General features: G+C 37.5%; 1 protein-coding gene and 1 long non-coding RNA gene across 3 annotated transcripts; one reads left to right on the forward strand and one right to left on the reverse strand.

Annotated features, from left to right (window-relative positions):
* Positions 1–1,025: 1,025 nt before the first annotated feature.
* Positions 1,026–20,603, reverse strand: traf4b (tnf receptor-associated factor 4b). 2 transcript variants are annotated; one of them, XM_046868285.1, is made up of 8 exons: positions 20,283–20,603; positions 14,290–14,341; positions 13,759–13,863; positions 13,154–13,315; positions 12,689–12,850; positions 12,422–12,577; positions 11,463–12,157; positions 1,026–2,321 (listed from the first exon to the last, which is right to left on the reverse strand). In XM_046868285.1, exons 1-7 carry the CDS (start codon positions 20,423–20,425, stop codon positions 11,501–11,503), a joined length of 1,437 nt encoding a protein of 478 aa, XP_046724241.1. In that variant the 5' UTR covers positions 20,426–20,603; the 3' UTR covers positions 1,026–2,321; positions 11,463–11,500. The 2 variants fall into 2 exon arrangements, with proteins under 2 accessions (XP_046724241.1, XP_046724240.1); XM_046868284.1 differs by lacking the exon at positions 1,026–2,321 and having other exon boundaries at positions 10,324–12,157.
* LOC124398204 lies at positions 2,204–5,805 on the forward strand. Its single transcript, XR_006928031.1, has 4 exons — positions 2,204–2,339; positions 4,275–4,355; positions 4,472–4,561; positions 4,897–5,805. It is a non-coding gene; the product is annotated as an uncharacterized LOC124398204 (long non-coding RNA).
* Positions 20,604–20,931: the final 328 nt, after the last annotated feature.

Raw genomic sequence — 20,931 nt, forward strand, 5'->3', positions numbered from 1 at the left:
TTCCATTGTTTCATAAAAATAAGTTTTTCTTGAAGGTCCACATGTGAGTCATTTGCCATATCTATGACAGAGCTTCGTAGCTGTATGTGTGTCACAAAACCTCAGAAAAACAAGCAGGCATGAGAACTAAGATTCTGGTCTGATCGACTTAAAAGCTGACATCTTTACTTAGTCAGTTGTACCCAGTTCCCCTCTCCAGTCACTTGTTCTCCATTCCTAGTCATCCATCTCCCAATAACCTGGCCCATTCCCATTACCCATTACTCCTCAGAAATTTTAAAGATGTGTAATTTGTCTTTCTTCCTTTATGCTCTACTTTCTCACTGAAGAGCTTACATTTACATTTACACATGCACATACATGTACAAAAGTGCTTTATTCTCTATCAATGAATAAATCTAAACTGGTACTCTAGATTACAAACTTAAGATAAATCAGCCACAACTCAGTTGAGAGGTTTTCATTTATTTATTTAAAGTGTTAGTTTAATGGCTTGTGTAATATGGGCTGGGATTTGAACCTGACTTGTCTTATTTAAAAGGCTAATGGAACAAGATGAATAAAAAAGACAGACAATTCCTCTGTGCTTCACTGGTCTGGCACAACTTGAGAAATCTTTTCTGAGGTCTATTTAGATACCAATATGAGAAATGATTTTTACCAAGTACACAGTCGGTATTAATGAAGCCAAAGAAAATGGCCCACATTATTATACCTACCTTTACCGGACTGTTATGCAGTTGGTGCTAAATCTGACTGTACCATATGACCGATCCAAGAAATCAAAACAGACCAGTGTCTTTTTAGAAATCTGCCTGTGTGACACCAAGAGCCATACCACAGTCATCATCAGTGAGATATCAAAATCCTATATAAAGCCTCATATGCCTGCTTTGCTCTTTACTTTGAATAAACTCATCTGAAAAATAAGCAAATATACAATTTGTACAATAAATATACAATGATTGAAAATGTAAAACTATTTATATTTGAGAGAGAAGGAGGGAGTGAGAGACAGGGAGAACAGAAAAGAGGTGTGAGGAGATTAAAAAAAAATTATAAAATAAGTGAAGTGTTTGCAATAAAAAAATGTTTTGGAGTTAATAACCAAAATTTTTGAAAAATCGATCTTCTGCGATGTGATGTAATATGATTAGATTTTTTTTATGATCTGGGACCATCTTTATTGTAGCGAAAGACCTTCTGCTAATATGTGGATGATGATAATAGAGGATATAGTAAAGGATAACTGGAAAAATATTAGTTATGTTAAAATCTTACATCGAACTTTATCACACAAATGAATAATTAAAGAATTACAATAAATAAATAAATAGAATCCTTTCTATCACACCCCTATAATGATAATAACCTCCTTCAGTGTTAGATCAGTATTGAGCTTTAGAATTAAAAGCATGCCTATACTTCACGACTAAATTGTAGTCTTATTTTATGTGATTTATTTAATTTTGTTTTATTTATTTTACTTGCCCTGGTAAATCCTCCTTTCCTCTTTTCTTTGCCTTGTCTGGAATCACTTCTATTTTTTTCCCGTCTACTATTACTTATGTTTCTGAAGCTGTTCTGTTGCGTGCGCTATGATCATAGATCACACGAAGGCGCGTGGTTTAACTAAGAAAACCACACCAAAGATCAAAAAACACTGTGCAAAGCAGTTTGACTGAAGTAACAATGTTGTAGTCTGTTGAAACTCCTGAAGTATTTGTGCATTATATAATAGCACATGAAGTGCATTCAGATAGAATTGGCAACCCTTCGATTATTTTAGAATAAGTTTCTAATGTAACATGTAATGTAATAATCTAATTCTAATGTAATTGTGATGAACGTTCTGATGTTTGGTGTAACATCTAAACATGTTAATGGCTTCTGAAAAAAATACGTTATAAAATATGACAAAATCTTATTTTGATTGATCTGGATCAAAGAAACTATTGCTCTGATGCATAGTAGGTACCTACATTGAAAAAATGGGGACAGAAGCTGCCCTATGGTTTCTGTTTGAGAAGGCGGTAACAAAAAATATTGTGGTATGTAGTCAAATGATGTTTTTACCACATCCTTGCTGATTGAACTCAAGCACGCACTTAAACACACAGACTCCAATCACTAACCATTTAGTCGTTATACATCCAGAGCGAAAATGATTTTGAGACGTTTGACTTGGTACCCCTTCCAGACAGGGGAACGGACTTCAAATAGAGATTTTTTTAATATCCAAGGAAGCTCAAAAATGGGAGAATCTTCAGCTGCTGATTGCAGTTCAAGGATTACATCAAGAAATTTTGGGGGCCAGGATGCTGGTGAAGAACAAAAAGGTAAAAAATTTGTTAAATATTACTTACATAAAATGTGTTTAACTAATGTATTGGTCAATTTAAACCATAACTATGTTTAAATTAATAATATAAAAACATTCATACATGTAATGAATTACTACTGGATGAAAATGATTACTTTTAAATTTAATATAGTAACCTATAAATGTTATATAATGTAGTAACCTAATATAGAGGGATTTCATAAGCTTGGATTTATTGATAGATTTATTAATCGATTGATTTTTCTGCTCCATCATAACCCTATCTGTAGCTAGGTACATTTTAAAACCTTTCTAAATATATTTTTTTTTTAGCAAAAAGCTACTTTTATATTCATGTTTTTAAAATTTATGAGTTTCATTAGGCTTCTCTTCAGGACATTATTTTTGTTCGTTCATTTGCTTACTAATCAAATTCGAGAAGTGGTATGAAGTTTTGTCTTTATTCTGAAGTTGTAAGCTCTAATGAAGACGATTGACATTGTTGTCACTAAATCTGAATCCTTCGATCATCATTGCATCTAAATCATTTTTGAAACTTTGAACTTGAGAATCAGGAAGTCGGATTTTTGAGACATGCGCGTTGTCTGGTTTGTGCTAGCCGCTAGCCGGTGCTGTTTGCGCATGCGTGTTTGTATATGCATTGTTTCTTTGATCGATCACAATGGTGAGCATCAAGATACAAATTTTTCTCCATAAATCGTTTCCAAATTCTTTGTGTATATTTAACATAAATATCTATTTTCATTCCTAGCACTGGGGTAATTCTGCTTTGTCAGGACAGAACGTTATTTACTTGTACATATGCGTCATCTGACCCATAGTGTCGTCTTGTTTTATTGTGAGTTTGTCATAAACAGATGCATTAGGGCATTATTATCGAACATTGTGAAATATAACTGTTATCACTGTTACTATTTGCTATACTACAACATGTGCTCCTGAACATTTTGCGTTGAATATGTGCATTATCGGCTTTGGCCTGCACCTAAGCTGTTAGTTTAGTTCCCCCTCCAGTCATGACAGGCCTCAAGGAATCTTTGTCAACATTAAAGGAAAAAAAAAGGAAAATGAATGAAAGGATGAAAGTCCGAAATGCATAAAAAAGAGGCACAATACGTTCAACCAATCGGTTTGTGACTTTTTATTTTTTGTTACTGCGAAATATATATTCAGGTATGCTAACATGCTAAGCTGGGTTTATGCTAGTCAAGATGTTTTACTGTTTACGTTTTTATTTGACATTGATCGTTGCAGTGTCTTAAATACGCGTATATGATTAAACGTGTAATGCAAAGATATGAAGCAGATAAATATGTAGCTAGAAATTTGAATCGTTTCTCATTCTGATTCCTTGCATTTCGAAACATTCGATCAGCTAACAAATAGCTAACTAAGTTAGCACACTTAGCTTGAAAACTAAATGTAATTTTTGACTAATATTTTTAGGTAGAAATATTGCGTCATGTTCAAGTTCACCAAACGTGTTAAACTGAATTATGTAGACAGCTCGTGTAACGACTCGGGTGGTTTAGTTACATACGCATGGTGGAAAATGTTTTACATTGCGGCTCCTTTAAACGACATGACAATGCATTTATTAACATGGAAAAAAACACAAACTATGATATTGATTTACCTTTAGCAACAGTAAGAAAGTAACTCGAATGAATCCCATATTGAACAACATTACAGTATATATCACTAATAAAAAAAAAAAATAAACCTGACAAAATCCAAATTTCCAAAATAAAGTGATCTGTCAATCTATTATCATGCTAACGTTTATCCTAACTTATGTGGAATCATGCTGAGTCACACGTTTAGGCGTTAAAAGCATTAACATTAACTAAACCTAATTTCAAAGGTGTGTCATTTAGAAATACTACACATATAATTACTACTACTAATGATGATGATCATGATGATTCAGGGAATATCACTGGGATGTCTTCAAAGAAACTTCTCTGAAAATAGAGCGCCTTGTTGCCTTGCTCCTGATGAACAGGAAAAGGTAATGCTTGCTTTTTCCCACTTGTTCCATTAATTCTAGTCATTAAACCATTAAAGCATACAGATTCTGTTTTAATCCAACATTTTATCCAACATCTTTTCCCTCCACTTATCTAGAATCCTGTTCAGTGTGTTGAAGATCCCATGCCTTTAAACGCCATGGTTCTTTACGAAAACGATTCTTTTCCCATGTCATTTTAGCCAAAAGTAAGTTTCTGTATTGATTGTGCTCTTAAAAACAAATAGGTGCTGCTTATATGTGCCACCTTGTGCATTCTGGGTATTGGATGGTGAGAGAGATTATCAGATTGAAACTATATTTCATTGTTTGTTTTCTGCATTATTTAGGAAGGAAATCATAATTCATTATGCTGCTTTATTTAATGGAGTCTGACATGATCACAGAACACAGTAGAACAGATGCTGATTTTAGTTGTAAAATCTTTTAGACCCATGTTAAAGCTAGTTGAGTTGTAGTTGAACTGTATGTATGCGTAATGTGTGCTGACTAAATCTGACTTTGTTTCTTTGTTGTGTTTCAGGGTGAAAAAACCCTAACGATGCTGGAGAAGAATCAGCATGATTTAGTTTAAAATCGGATTGATAATTAAATTTCCGCAAATGAAACTGGTGTTAAATATGTCATTTATCAAGCGATGTAATCATCGGTATCACAGACCTGCATTTCTGTGCCTTAGATGAAAGTAGAGTTCCCTTTAATTGTTAAAATTCAGTGTGAGAGAATTTTAAGTGTGAGGAACTAAAAACAAAAACAGCTGAGACGAGATTTCACTTACAATATATAGCCTGTTATTCAGCAATTACATCCAATCAATCTGTAAAATCATTTAAATTCATAGTACAATGTATAGTATGCATTACATGAGTTACAACCAAAAAACTAAAACCTAAATATTCTAATCCTGGGAACCCTAAAAATGAGTGGGAAAAACACCCTTAAAACCCATCTCGGTCTATCTACTGTGATATTTTATTAGAGTCAGAAGGAAAATGAAGAACCCTGCAAAACCCCATAAATCCGAGCTCAGGATCAAACCAAGAATGCTGGAGCTATGCGACAGTGATGCTACATTCTGCCAGCCTGCCTCAGATATATGCCCACATTTCCACCTTATATTCAGTACTTAACAATTAATCAATGCATCTTTACATCTGCTTACGCAATTATCCAATCAGCAGCACAGTGCATCCAAACCTGCACCTACAAGTCAAAAGTTAATGTTCAAAATCAAACTCCAGAATTCCAGAAAATGCTTTTAGTGTGAGCAGAAACACCATGTTGGAAAGGTCAAAGGAGAATGCCAAGACTGGGTTGAACTGATAGGAATGCAATAGTAACTAAAAAAACACTCTTTACATTTACCAATAATTTTAATATTTAACACAGGCTCTTCTCAACCTGCTCCCTACTCTCACCACAAATCACAAGATCATCCACAAACATCATAGTCCACGGAGACTCCTGTCTGACCTCGGCCGTCAACCTGTCAATCACCACTGCAAACAGGAAAGGGCTCAGAGCCGATCCTTGATGCAGTCCAACATCCACCTAAAACCAGTCTGTCGTTCCCACTGCACACTTTATTGCTGTCACACTGTCCTCATACATGTCCTGCACCACACACAATGCTATTCATTCTGACCTTCTCTGGCACTCCAGTAAGGAAAAACGTACTCAACCTTGACAGGTGAAAAGGGGAAAAAAAGATCTCATGATGCTTTACAATCTACAACTGTTAAGTTTCAGCAAGCCTTTTCCCACTGTAGCCTCAGATTCCTGTTCAGGAGAAAGCTTTAACTGGTTAGTCATTATTGATAGATCCAGATCACAGCACTGCAGTTATAAACCAATGGAATTATTTATATATATATATATATATATATATATATATATATATATATATATATATATATATATATATATATATATATAGTAAAAATGCATTTAACCCAAAGCATTTGATAAATAATTCTATAAGTTCTAGCACATCAAGACCTCTTTATCCAGGTCATCAAACTGGTGGGAACTCCTGAATATAAATGAATTGAGATGAACATAGCAGTCCCGATCAATCATTTTATGGCATGCTAATAAACATAGATACCATAAAGCACAGCAAAGAGACTTCAATGAAACAAGAGAAAGTAGTTTCTCAGTTAGCTATTAGCTTAGCTAGGTGCTAGCTTACAAGGCACACAATATCTACTTGTAGTGATCGCTTTCAAATAGTTCTTTTTTTTTTTTACAATGACTGCATTTTTGTTTTGTTAATTAGACCTTTTTTTACTTAAATTTAAAAAACGTAAAAAAATCTTAAAAAATTTAAATATGAAAGACATGGATAATACTAGATGGGTTAGCTAGCCTGCTAATGGTCACTTATGTCACATTTGGATCTTTTAAGGTCATTTCTGTTTTGTAGTAGTCTGTTCCTCCAGATTGGATTTTCTTTAAATAAATTCAGCTCAGAATCTTAAATTATTGTCAAAAATACACACACACACACACACACACACACACACACACACACACACACACACAATTCTAAGAATTTCATTGGTGTACACACAACCCTCGAACCCTCTCACACACAAACCCTCGAAGCTTAAATATCAGAGCATGGACATCCTTCCATAAAGAGCCTGCTGTGCATCTATAAATTGCAATAATAAATAAGTTCAGTATTTGCTACTTATTGGAATCTGAAACTAATATTCAATTTAACTGAATGTTAACACTGTCCTAAAGCAGCCTCACAGAAGTAAATATATAACCAATATCCATTTAAAACGTTTAATTCGTAAATCATTTCCTGTATGTTTATCCCTAATGAGTGAGCCAGTGGCGATTTTTAAACAAATGCGTCATTTTAGAAATACTATTACTTTCACAAAAATGTTTCTATTAGTATTATTCTTATTATCTGTACTACGGTCACTGATATTATTATTACAGATCTCCACCTGTACGTGAGCTCCACACTCTCCACGCCCTTTTAGTTTACAATGCGATTGATACCTTATTCTACCACGATAACAGTGTGTACTGTCGTAACTCAGACCCCATTTCTGAGTAGACATAACAATTAAGTAACTCAATACTCAAATTAGTTATAGCTATTCACTAATCAAATACCAATAAGTTTCAAAACTTCAAATAATACATAAACAAACCAAATGAATGAGAAGGAGCAAATCAGCTTTATTGCAGTCACTTTAGGCCCGTCCCATGGAGCTCTCGGGAGAGAACCATCCTGACAGCAATGACACCCGTCAGCTTTCACATGCGAGTGCGAATTTGATATAAACAATCCTTACTTTTTATATCTCACACCTAATAAAATTTACACATTTTGTCTAATATCTCCTCCCTCACAATTTACATACACCAATCATTTTACGGGGCTTTGCATATCCCACCTTTTGCTTACGTGTTTTCTGGTAAGTTTCTACCTATTCTTAGTAAAATTCCACCCATTTCCATGAGGCCTCGTTCACCTCCATACGATTCTAATTTACATGTACAAAAAATATCTCTTGATGGTGACCTTGAATAAAAAACTTCCCCTGATCATGCACTTAATGCAACAGATCATCCACCGCAATATTCACACCTTTTCTTCGAATCTCGTCTGGGGTTTCTTTCTGTGTCTGCAGATCATCCTTTGTTTTGTTTTGTGTAGACTTGGTATATAAACATGTTCATTTTTTACTAGTTTTACAAACCAGGGCTTTAGTTTTAACACACCAGCACTTTTCTCCAAATGCTTTTCCTATTTCTCATAGCTCTCGTCTTTTACTTAGTTTTTCTTAAATTCTGCTTAAAATATATTTCTTATGCCATAATACTTCTTTATATAAAATTTCCTGTCTTATTCTCATCCTGCCTGCATCTTAAGCTCATGCTCTCATAGAAACATCGTACTTCCTGTGTGTTTTGGACATTGTACCTCTTATACAAATTCTTGCAACTATTTTCCTACGTTCTTTATTGTCTGACGATGTGTTGTGCCTTATAACCTATTACTCTTCTCATTTTTTATCTTTTTATATATTTTTATATGATATTTCCACTTAAGTTTTTACTTGTGTTTTAAATATATGTGCATATGCTGTTTGAGTATAGCTAAGGCATGTTGCCTGGATGCTGCTTGCTTATTTTACTATTTTTATTTTACGTTTGTTTCCTATCTTTTCCTTCCGGCCGACGCCCTTTGCCTGGTGTTTTCTGTTTTCTGGAGTGACTATTGGTCCTCATATGCGTCTTTATTTTCCACCTCGAATATCTCTTCCGATTCATACTCATAGCGCGTCTACATTTTCCCCTTATTTTTCCAAAACACAAAATTATAACAGCATTAAGGGAAATAATAGTTTTATTCCCAAATAGTAATTGTAACTCTTTTTTCTCCATGATTGTGTTTCCTGCTGTAATTAAACCGGTTTAATATGTGTGATTGTAATAGTCAGCATAAATGTCATATTGACTGTTTTTGTTTTTATTCCGGTTTAAGCTGGAAGAGAAGACTTCAAGTCTTCAAGTTCTAAATAAAATAAAATTATAAAGACTTAAAAAACATATATACTATTATACTAAGTTTTATTCAGCATCACTAACTACATCCATGTGTATTCCTAAGACGGTTGTCGTGTCAGTGTGGAGTTATTCAATTTTGTATGAAAATGTATCTAAACTCACCATAATGCATCAGTGAGAGCCCTGAGCCACATACTATACAGAGCAGGAATGCATGAGGAGAAGCACCTGATGCAATGAACCCATAATTTACACTGAACAAAAATATAAACACTTTTGTTTTTGCCAACATTTTTCATGAGCTAAACTCAAAGATCTAAGACTTTTTCTATGTACACAAAAAGCCTATTTCTCTCAAATATTGCTCACTAATCTGTCTAAATCTGTGTTAGCGAGCACATCTACTTTGCCGAGAGAATCTGTCGACCTCACAGGTGTGGCAGATCAAGATGCTGATTAGACAGATGATTATTGCACAGTTGTGCCTCAGGCTGGACACAATAAAAAGCCACTCTAAAATGTGCATGGAAAATTGGTATTTTTCGGACTATAAGCTGCTACTTTTTTCCCACGTTTTGAACCCCGCGGCTTAAACAACGAAGCGGCTTATTTATGAATTTTTCCTGGGTTTTTCCCGGTTTCACAAACTTCAAGCCAAAAAACTGAACCCCATAACATTAGACCAATTAAATTTTCGAACGGAAACGAATAAACGCACCTCACCTGTGTTCTGAGCTGCACGGCATCAGGAGAAAAACCTTTTTTTTTTTTTTTTTTTACGCACGACGGTGCTAAAAGATAAACTCCCGAGAGAAATAGTTGTGAAAGGAAGGAGGAAGACAGTGAACAATGACTTTCTTGGTCGGCTACTGTTTAGATACAAGCCGTTGTAACGCGTTGAGTCTGGGTGAAGGGAGAGCTCACTAACTCCAGTTACAACAGAAATCATATAAGCACAGACAGTTTTCCAAAACTCGTGCTTTTTTATTTTTCTTGGCAACAGCCTTACGGGTTAGTCAAAGAAACTTAGAAATGAGTATCAGAAAATAATAAGGACATATTCCTCGTCTTGAACACACACAGTAATAGCGGAAAAATGCAGTGGCAAAATACCGCTATGCTCCTAAAGGAAGCGCAACATATTTCACCCGTTACACCGTGTGTAACGTGTCTTTCGTTAAAGCCCGTGTAAAGTTCATTAGTTTCAGTGTAGACACCTGCGGCTTATTTATGTTCGAAATAAAAATATTTGTAAAATTCAGTGGGTGCGGCTTATATATGGGTGATTTATAGTCCGGAAATTACGGTAATTGAATTGATAATGGAAATCTTGATAGAACCCTAAAGACCTGAAGAAACTGGAGAACCTTTCCTGTGCACCATTTTCAAAAGAAGACATTTATACACAGAGTTATTCTGAAAAGAAATGATTGTGATTTTATTTGCAAAAGAGTACATGTGGAATACACACCTCTTGTTGTAAATGTCAAAACGCGTAGAAAAAATTTGATATGAATCATTTTGCACAAGTGGCTGAAACAATCTCAGTCCAAGAAAAGAGAGATACACATCTAATCTGTTCGTTAAGGCTGTAAAAACACCGACATGCACTCAAATCCTTCCTTGAAGAATAAATGAGGTAAATAAACACATGAATTATTTTGTAATAATAAAATTCATTGTGATTATATTCTTCTTCTTATTAAATGGATGTAGATTTGGCAAAAAAATTGTATGGTGAAAGTTGTATGGATTGTATGGATTTCCTCCATCACACACACACACACATGTCGTCTGGTTAAATTTAGTGTTAATGGCGCCCTCTATATAGTTAAGTAAAATTGAATTCCCCGTATTTATACTACTTAAAAAAAATAATAAAATATTGAACCTTTAGATTTCAGTATTTCACAACTAAACATCCATGTCATGTCAGCAGCGATATTCTGATGTCTGAATAAATGTAAGTGCTGCTAGCATTGTTTGCTAGATAGCTATCAATGTAGCTAGAAACAAGTTTCATGATATACTGCTAATAATGGAAATAGTGTTCACTTTAACTCACTTGTTTATTTATATACATTATATTTTCACAAATTTAGAACACTTTCAGAAATGTAGTGTCCGTAGTAGACATGTCAAATAAAGTCATGTCATGTCTCTTTTCACCAGACGTGATGTTTACTCTTATTTGAGTATTTTTCTTGGAAATTACTTTTACAATTATGTGAATTCTAACCACTATAGGAATACTTGTTCTCAATTTTGAGATTTCTTTTATCGTTCTTCCACTGCATAAAGTGTACAATTGATTTCAGATGTAACAGTACTAATAAAGTATAAAATATTTTATTATCCCTAAACGTTCCTATGTAAATTGGTTCAGCTCCATCCTGAGAACGGTTTTCCTCGTCCTGCTAATTCACTTCTATCCTATGTCTCTGACTTCCCTCCTCTTTATCCTTTAAATTTCAGTAAAATATAAAGATGTGGACAGACAGAATAATTGATCATAAAGTGTAATGCCCTAATAATAAAGGACATTTTTACCTGTTTGACTCAATCGACTCCTTTACCTCAAGTTCATCTCACTTGATGATTCTCTTCACCACGTCTATAGAAGCTTTGATAAAGATGGCGTTGTCTCTGATGTAGTTCCTTTCCTTCATCTGCTCTTGCGAGATGAACTTAGGATACCCGAATCCCAACATGCTCTCGTCCAGACAGGTCGTTCGTATGCTCCCCATTGCTCCAGGTCGAGGTCTCTGGAAGTTCTTCCAATTGGGATCTGGGCTGAAGCTCTCGGTGACGTGCTGAGGTTTGGAGAGCGCTGGGTCGCTCTGGTCCAGCAGTGAGAAGGTGACACGGTGAGGGAACGGCCACTCCAGCAGGCCGTCATACTCGCCCGGGAGCACTCGGATGTAGACAGACAGGTGCGTTCCTTCACCGCTGCCGTTGCCGTTAGGGAAGACGGAGACTTGGAGACGGTATCCATAGCGATGAGAGTAGAAAGCAGGGCTGAAGAGCTCTAAATTGCCATTGGAGCCATTTGTGGTCTCCTGGAGATGACGGCTATAGTTGGGGATTTTCCAAAGCAAAGTGCCGTCTTGGTTTCCGGAAAGCTCCTCCACGCGACGCCGCAGCTCACGCAGCTCCAGTCTCTGTCTGTTCACAAGGCCGCAGAGTAACGACAGGTGAGAGTGCGCCGCCTCGTCCAGGTGATGCGCTACTGCAGGCTTGGAACACTAACATGAAAAGAAAGATTTCTCACTTTGTTTATTCAGAAGTCAATTCTGGAATTTCCTCAATAACAACGAAAACTAGCAGGACGTTATTTCATGTTACCTTTGACCATAATGTGTTTCTGTGAGTAAATTAAATAAATCTGTTTAGCTAAAACATTGGATTAACAGTTCCAGGTGTCCCTCACTACAAAAACTTAGGGAGCCTGTAGTGGTCTAGTGAACTACATTACAGTTATGAGTGGAAGAAGAAAGCTTGGTCCATACTCTGTATTTGCAGCCAGCATCTTTAAAGGGACAGAGCACCATGGCAGTCCCACAGTTCTCCTTAACATGGGTCATTAAATCCTCTCGCATGATGCCGGGTGTGCCACAGCCGTTAGGGCACTGCACTGGAAAGCATGGACACCTGCTCTGGTGATGCTGTAAAAAAAAAAAAAGAGGAAACGGTAACTTTTTGGCTCTTTTAACACAAAATACAGTAAGCTAACATTCTTAATACTGTTCACAGTGTAATAAAAGAAGTCCACATACCTGAATGGTGTCATAGAGGAACTCTTTGCTACAGTATTTGCAGGACAGTTTGCGTTTGGAGCATTCGGACAGAGAATGCTGAGTAAGCAGTCTGCGCACCATACGAGCCCCGCACTTGTTTTCACAGTACACACTCTCCTCTGGACACATGTCCTGGTGACTCTGTTGCAGGAAGGAGACCGTGGTCATAAGTATTTATTTTAGATTATCAGTAACAACTTTGTTGAGTATAAAGTGGATCTGGGTTTTATCTGGAGAATGAGGTGGACCCCTGGGTAAAAACACCAGTCCATCTCAAAGCACACACACATACACCCATACATAAAGAAATTCAGCCCTGTGATGAACCGGCATTTTACCCAACAAAAAACTCCATGAACTCAATTCCCTGCATGATGAGAATCCAATCTATTATGTACATAAAGTAAATTTTACAGGAGTTTCAGAGCCTCAGTAAACTCGGACCTCGTGCGCTTCCCCGGTGAACTCCTCGGCGCAGTGGTCACATCGCAGCTTTCTCTTAGCGCAGTCGTGCTCCAGGTGCTGAGGAAGATCACGTCTCAACAATTTCATCATGCAGCGGTTAGGACACGGCACCACGTTATAGGTACATACTGAAAGATGGGTCTGAAACACAGACAGACAGAGAGAGAATATTAATGTTATTATACTAAAACCCATATTCAATGTTTCTTGGCAGAAGATACGGGAAACAAATCCTTTGGAAACTTCTCAGCTTCATGATAAAGCAACCTGCTCGAAATACATGCAGAAAAATTGCTTACGGGTTGGATGTGGGTTGGATATCATTTGTATTTTCTATCTTATGTACAATAGTGTTGCAGTTCAATCATTAACCAGAATGTATGATCCAATAGTTACTGCTTGGGTGAGTTTATAGATCTGATAATAAAAATTAATCCAACTCAGTCTGACCAGCTACAAAAAACACACAAGACGCTCAAACTGAAACTACTGCTAGAAACATGCATACATTTTTACGTGAAAATGCAGACCTGATTCTATGCCTGCTATGCGTGTCTGTGCATGTGTGTGTGTTTGTGTGTTACCTGAAGTTGTTTATTCTGTGCTGACCAGCGGCAACCCTCCTCACTATGAATGCAGCGGATGGGCAGAGCCAGGATCTGCTGCTCCAACTCAACATCCGGAAAAATCTACACAGCACATTACAATCCATTAATGCCATTCTGCAGAACTGCAGTACAAATAGTAATATATTATAATATAAGATTATTATATTAGAATAATATATTACACATTTTTGCTTTCCTTAAGTTACTATAGAAACTAATGTGAATAAATGATTAAACAACATTAGCATGAGTGCATTTATACAAAACCTGAGGCCAAAACAACAATCTAAACTACGTCTGTTAATAATCACCTTCTGACTAATCAGAATCAAGCATTTGATAGTGCTTGGCACCTCGATGGAGAAATTTCCAAATGACCACAACGAGTTCTATCGAAAAACACTCAATTAAACCCAAGTGCTAGAGCTATAAATAAAAAAAACGCAGTTGTAGAGATGAAATCTCTTCCCGTGATGTAGGATGCGATGCTGAAAATGAAGCACTTACTTTAGCGTAGTCGAGAGGCAGATGATCTTCTGGGCACTTGAACACACCCTCACTGTAGAAAAGCATGCAGGGAGTCAAGAGCTGTACAAGTTTTATACACTTTTCAGAATTCATGTGAAGACAACTGCATATGATGGATCAAATACATATCCTGAATATCTGAGATATTAAATCTGGGTTGCCAAGTTTCAAAATTTGCATAACAACCACCACATAAAAGACATGAAAATATCCCCTAAAATAATTATTATTTATTATCTGGTTAATATTCAATGTCTATTTTACAATTGTAATCATTTATATAGCACACACAATGAAGAAGAAATGGTATTGGCATCTTGGTGCTAGTTTTTGTACATAAATACTAGCACCAGATTGCATATCGAATTATTTTGCATCATACAGACAAATACAAAGTGTTTATAGAATTAAAAATAAACAAAAGTACACAATGATAATCCCAACAGGCTTCATTTTCCCATAAAACTTTCATTTCTCAGGAGATTCAGATTCTCATCCATGTTCCTCACACAAAGCTGCATACCTTTATTTTTAAGGTCACTGTAGTTAATGAATAATCAATTTGCAAAATAGGTGATTAATTAACTAAGAGTTTAAATTCTTTAGTTGATAAGCACCACCTCAAAATTTACAAAAAAAACAACAAAAAAACCACAAAAGATTTCCCGAACATCATCTACTCACTGACCAGATTACAAATCAGATCTAAAGATAATGCATTTTTTATAAAACCAGTCGAGGCTACATAGTGCACTACATGACCGTTAGAACATCAGACGTTTCTGCAAGGCATGATATTGATTAACTGAGGTTTCTACTCATGGGAAATCACAACTTAATTGCTCGTAACCAAGAATGTATAATACGATTTTTTTTTTCTGGGAGTAAAGCAGTAGTCTTCGCAAATCAGATGTTTAGTACCCATTTAAAAGTGTTTGAGAGAAGACCAACAAAATAATTTTCCAAAACCTCAGCACTAGGTTTAATCCCATCCGAATACTTGTATAAAAAGTGTTGTTTTACTATTCTCATAAAAGAAATTAAATATACTGTATATTAGGCTAATGTTCAGTAGGCCAAACATACACTAATAAATATAATTTACATTTCATATTAAAAAACGCACAAATTATCGCTTGACTCATTTACCATTTTATTATAAGGTTGCAGTGAGGGACTGGGCGCAAAGTACACACTCTAAAGGCAAGTCTGATTATCTAATTGAATCTAATCTGGGCTTGAAATAAATTTTTAAGTTACCAGCCATTCAGAGCTTCTAGTGGCTTTAAAACAATAGGAAGATAAATAGATCTCATTACGTCCTTCGATTCTTTACTATTGCTTCAATGCAAATTAACCTGCATGCCATTATTTGCTGCAGGATGACCAGGATGTCCAAGTAAGTCAGATACCTGCAGATGCTCCACAATTAGACTGTATTTAATACCTCATGATGACACGAGAAACACATCACGATAGGTGTATTTGAGCTAAATCTGTCCAGGTTCGGTTTATAAACTTCCACAGCAAAGTGAGCAAACATCATTTATGAAACATAATTAACCCAAAAAATCTAAACTGTATCTCAGAACTTCGGGTTGAACTAATCCCCCCCGACTCTGTAAATGTGCTATAAAGTAAAGGCACACATGTTAAAGCTTGTCTGTGAACGCTCGGATTTGCTTGGTGTTTTGGCCCAGTCATGCCCGAGCTCCATCCCGATCAACCTCCTCAGAAACACATCAAAAGTGTGTAATTGTTGATATGGAGAATCTTTTGTGAAGATAAATTTATTGCGTGTATTTAGGAATGGAGTCTCCAGTGTCGGCGTGTATCAGTCGGAGGTGATGTTTTGAAGTAACGATGTTTTCCATCGTGGGAAAGTCTTCAGCACAGACGGCCTTGAGCTTTTTTGGTAACATGACAAGCCGCAATTTCTTTTAATGAACAACCTCAAAAGAGAGAGAGAGAGAGATGAGACAGACAGAGGTAGAGACAGACAGGGGGTCTGAAACTGAGAGAGAGAGAGTAACAGAAATAGAGAGAGAATGAGTGAAACAGAGAGAACGAGGGCGTGGAAGAGGGAGGATGGTGGAAGAACAATTGTTTATAGATTTTACACTATAAAAGGTAACAGGAAATAGCGTCAATTCCTTCTGAATGTAAAACTCATTTTCATTTGGAGTGGAAGATCTCCTGCTATAGAGCTCGAACCCTGGTAAACACCTCGTCAGGATGAACGTGAACGCTCACTGCACCCCAAGCCTCCTCACCTCAACTACATCAAAACCTGACTTACGAACACCTCTGTCACTGAATGAGCACAAATCTCCACAAAATCTGGTGGTACATCTTCCCAGAAGAGTGGAGCTTATTATAGCACAAACTTTTGTCCATACTGTGTAAACCCTGCCATTAGATTTTAGGTAGAATAGATCCATCTAACTGGAGCTGGGGTGAGAAGTGCACCATGTTTCGAATCCTATTTCAGCAGTTCTTTTGTTTGCAGAAAAAAAACATTACTGTAAGATTTTAACTGAACCCTCAGCATGAATTAAACACGACTCCACAAACAAGCCACGGTAAAGCCGAAACCAGTTCCTCGCTGGCAGCCATGTGTCCCACTGATAACACGAGCGAAACCAGTCAGCCATAACTGCGATAACGCAGGTGTGAACAATGAGAGCCTCTGTTACAATAAGTCCTCTGGAAGACATTTAAATTTTTACTTGAGGCAGCAACGTGCCTGACGGCATGCCTATGAAGACTCTCCGAGACTGATCACTTGGACAAAGGGGTCATGAGAGTTGATGAGACATATTGGTCCAAAAAATGAATAAATAAAAAAACTTCTGACCTTTGATGGTCTTGATTGTCAGGATTTACCTCATCATGTACACAAATAAATAAGCAGAGGAACATCTAAGGCATTTGGCAGATGTCCTTATCTAGAGCCCTTATCATTACCATTAACTGAGCAGTTGAGGGTTCAGAGCTCAGCAATGGCAGGTTTCAAACTCATGACCTTCTGTTAAATTTCAGTCCCTCAACCAGTGAAAATGGTTTAAGAACTCTATGTTTTTTATGGTTTTTTGAGACACATCTATGTTCCTTTTCTGTCTATGCAACAAACCTTTTAAAAGCCAAAAACACACAAGAATTAAACAAGAATTAAAAGAAAGTTCTACAGTTTCACAGAAGATCTTCTGAAACCAGGAGAGAAGATATGACCAGACTGCCTCACCCCCACAACATACATGGGGGTGGATGCTTAATGGTTTGGGGTTGTTTTGGAGAAGGGAATGTTGAAAACTTATTCCGGAAAATGAAAGAAATCCTGAATCATGATGTCTCCCATTTCATACTTCGCTGGCATTCAATTCCGTCTGGACTGCGGCTCATTGGATCCGACTTCCCCGTACAACAAGACGATGAGCCAAATTAAGGCGAACGATGAGCAAACAGTCGTCTGGAGTGTTATCTATCATGGAATGGCTGCCCAGTCACCGCACCGTGGGATGAACTGGATCACAAGAAAGGAATCTCCAACTAGTAAAGAACATCTTTGGCAAGTTTTTAAAGAGGCACAGCAAACGATTTCAGCTGAATGTTTGGAGAAACGAAGTGTCTGAATGCCGAGAGTGTGTAAAGCTGTTCGTTTACGTTTACGCCATTTGGCAGACGCTCTTATTAAGCGCAACTTACAATTGTGTCATTGTCCCATCTTAAAGCCTTGTTCAACCCTGTGAGATACTGTACCACCTCCCACAATGTTTGCAGCAGGTCCACGTTTACACAATGAATAAATACGCTTTTCAATTAACCCGATCGTATCTGAGCAGGAAATAAACACTCGGCTTTTGTTTCATTATTAGCTCGTAAGTTCCCGTGAGAAGTTCCAAACAACCAAGAACGACACGTTCGTTCGATCTCAGACAAAGAAAGCCGGCCCTGTCGCAACCTTAACCGTTGTATCGTTTTAAACAAATCGAGTTGTGTGAATTGTCGAAAATTTGCAAATGAGACCACAAAAAACATCAGTGTGCAAATGGATTCCTTGGGTTGAGCAAAATACTGGTTTTGTTCTTTTTTTCTTACCCACACATCCGTCATGTCGCTCTACCGGTTTGGCTCTAAATCGCTACCTGAGCTTCTGCCTGTAACTGATACGCTGCAGGTCACATCGGCTGTTGAAGCTTATGAAAATGTAAATCATGCGCCTGAGGTAACTGATGAAGGACCTTCAGGCTTACTGTCGTTCATATGCGTATTAAACTCACTGTCCACTTTATTAGGAACACTTTTACACTTACTCAATATGTACTTTTTAAGCTCATACATTTCAGGAGCTTTGTTTCATTTTCATGTCAAACATCTGACATGGGGGAAAAATTAATGGGATCAATGTTTGTTCTTTTTTCAATCCTGAAATGCTGCTCAGCATAATCGTAACGAGGGCTTATTGGCGTTAGCGCAGACGTCCTGTCAGCTTCTGATGACTAACGTGAAGATTGACTCAATGTTTTGACCTGCGTCTGCATGATTTTATACCCTGAATCTCTTCCAGGAAAATGTGTTTAGTGGAATCAGATTGCCATAGTGGAATATTAATATTAGTGAATGCACAGAAAGCAACCAGTTAGTGAAGAGTGAGCAGACTAACAGAAGCCTAATATAAATATATATATATATATCTTATACACAGTGCCTGCAAAAAGTGTGGAGTCTTTTACGGTTTTTGAGGTACACATGCATGTTCCTTATCCTTATATTCTTATATATAAACTTCTTAAAAAGCCAGAAAGACACGAGAACTGGACAGAGAACTTTCAGTGAAAAAAAAAAAAAGTTCTGTGGAGTCCAAATGGGACATTTTTGTCTCTAACAGAAGAACTTCTGTAAGATAGAGAACAGGAGATATGATGTTAGCAGACTGAGGTTGGAGATTAATTCCGGGTGAAATTAACCAACATGGCAACCACTCCATACATCATTATCATCATGCAATTTCATCTGGACTGTGGCTCAACCAACTTCACCGTACACAAGACAATTGAGTCAAAGTGTACGTCCGAGCTTTGGAGTCATCCGGAGTCATATCTATCATGAAATGGCTGCCCAGTTACTGCACCTAAATCCTGTTGAACTGCTCTGGGATGAAGTGGTAAAAAAAAAACTAGTGAGACTATCTGAGTGTTGGAAGAAACAAATTGTTCTTCTTGCTAAGTGAGGATTTTTCAATGAGAATAAAGTCTGGACTTTTACTATATGTATGTAAGACTATGTACTCTATGTATAGTAAAATGGGTATATACAGATACAGATGTGAATATGTACAGTGTAAACATGCACATCTGTCCATCCATGCATGTTAAACGTCCTGTTATAAACCTCCTCACTTCTTCACACTCGGTCATGGATAATGGATTTTAGATATGAGTGAGATCAAACAATGAAATCTGGGGTGCGCTTGATGTTTCAGTCCATCCTGAAGACTTTCAATGGGGCTGAGGAGGTCAAGGTTCTACAGGAGACTCAGGAGATGTTTTCATGCAGTTCGCTTTGTGCACTTGCATCCATCAGGCCAGGAATAGTTCCAGTTGCAGTATATTGTAATTCTACAGCGTACAAACGATTGCTGAAGGCCCTCTGTAGCTGTGATGATCAGGTGTCTACACTTTGTCCAGGCAGTGTAAGAAAGTTGAAGGCAGTAAATAAGTGCAGGAAAAATTATGGTTTCAAAAAAATTCTATCCACAAAGATGACCAAGAGCCAGAAATGGTATGTGCAGTATGATTAAATAGCATGCAATAAACCATCTATAACAAGAACTACGTCACACATCTCCCTGGGTACGTGTAGACTAGGCAATGCGCTTAGACAGTACAGGGCCTACACTGGTGTTCCTTCATTTACTTCCTGTTTAGTTCAGAGGTATGGAGCCTCCTAGAGTGAAGGCAACAGGAACTCACCTGAGGAACTCCTGCAGGCAGGTATCGCAGAACCTGTGTCCGCAGGTGGACACCTGCACCGGCTCCCGCATCGGTTTGTTGCACAAAGGACACAGAAAGCGGCGTCTAGGGCGCTCGAGAAACTTGTAATCTAAGCCGGGCATGGCAGCGCTCTCCCGCGGCAGCGCGTCTCCGTGAACTCGTCCTGACGTCCTGGGACACCGATTAGACCGAAAGCGCGTGGAGCTGAGCAGCCGGACGTGCGCGTGAACGCGGAGCCGCAGCCGCGTGACATTTCCGCCTTCAGAGACACCGAGCGGGGTAAGGTGTAGCGCGAGACACCTGATCGGGTTCCGCCCACTCACCCAAAGGGGCGGAGCTACCCTGTTTTTATTTTTATGTATTTTTTTTTTTTACTGAAAAACAACACTCTCCGTGTGTGTGTGTGTGTGTGTGTGTGTGTGTGTGTGTGAAAGACAACAGTTCAACTTAAACAACTGTGTGTGTGTGTGTGTGTGTGTGTGTGTGAGAGAGAGAGAGAGAGAGAGTGTGTGTGTGTGTGTGTGTGTGTGTGTGTGTGTGTGTGAGAGAGAAAGACAACAGTTCAACTTAAACAACTGTATGAGAGTGTGTGTGTGTGTGTGTGTGTGTGTGTGTGTGTGTGAGAGAG

Source organism: Silurus meridionalis, chromosome 15 (assembly GCF_014805685.1).
Source record: "Silurus meridionalis isolate SWU-2019-XX chromosome 15, ASM1480568v1, whole genome shotgun sequence".
Lineage (NCBI taxonomy): Eukaryota > Metazoa > Chordata > Actinopteri > Siluriformes > Siluridae > Silurus > Silurus meridionalis.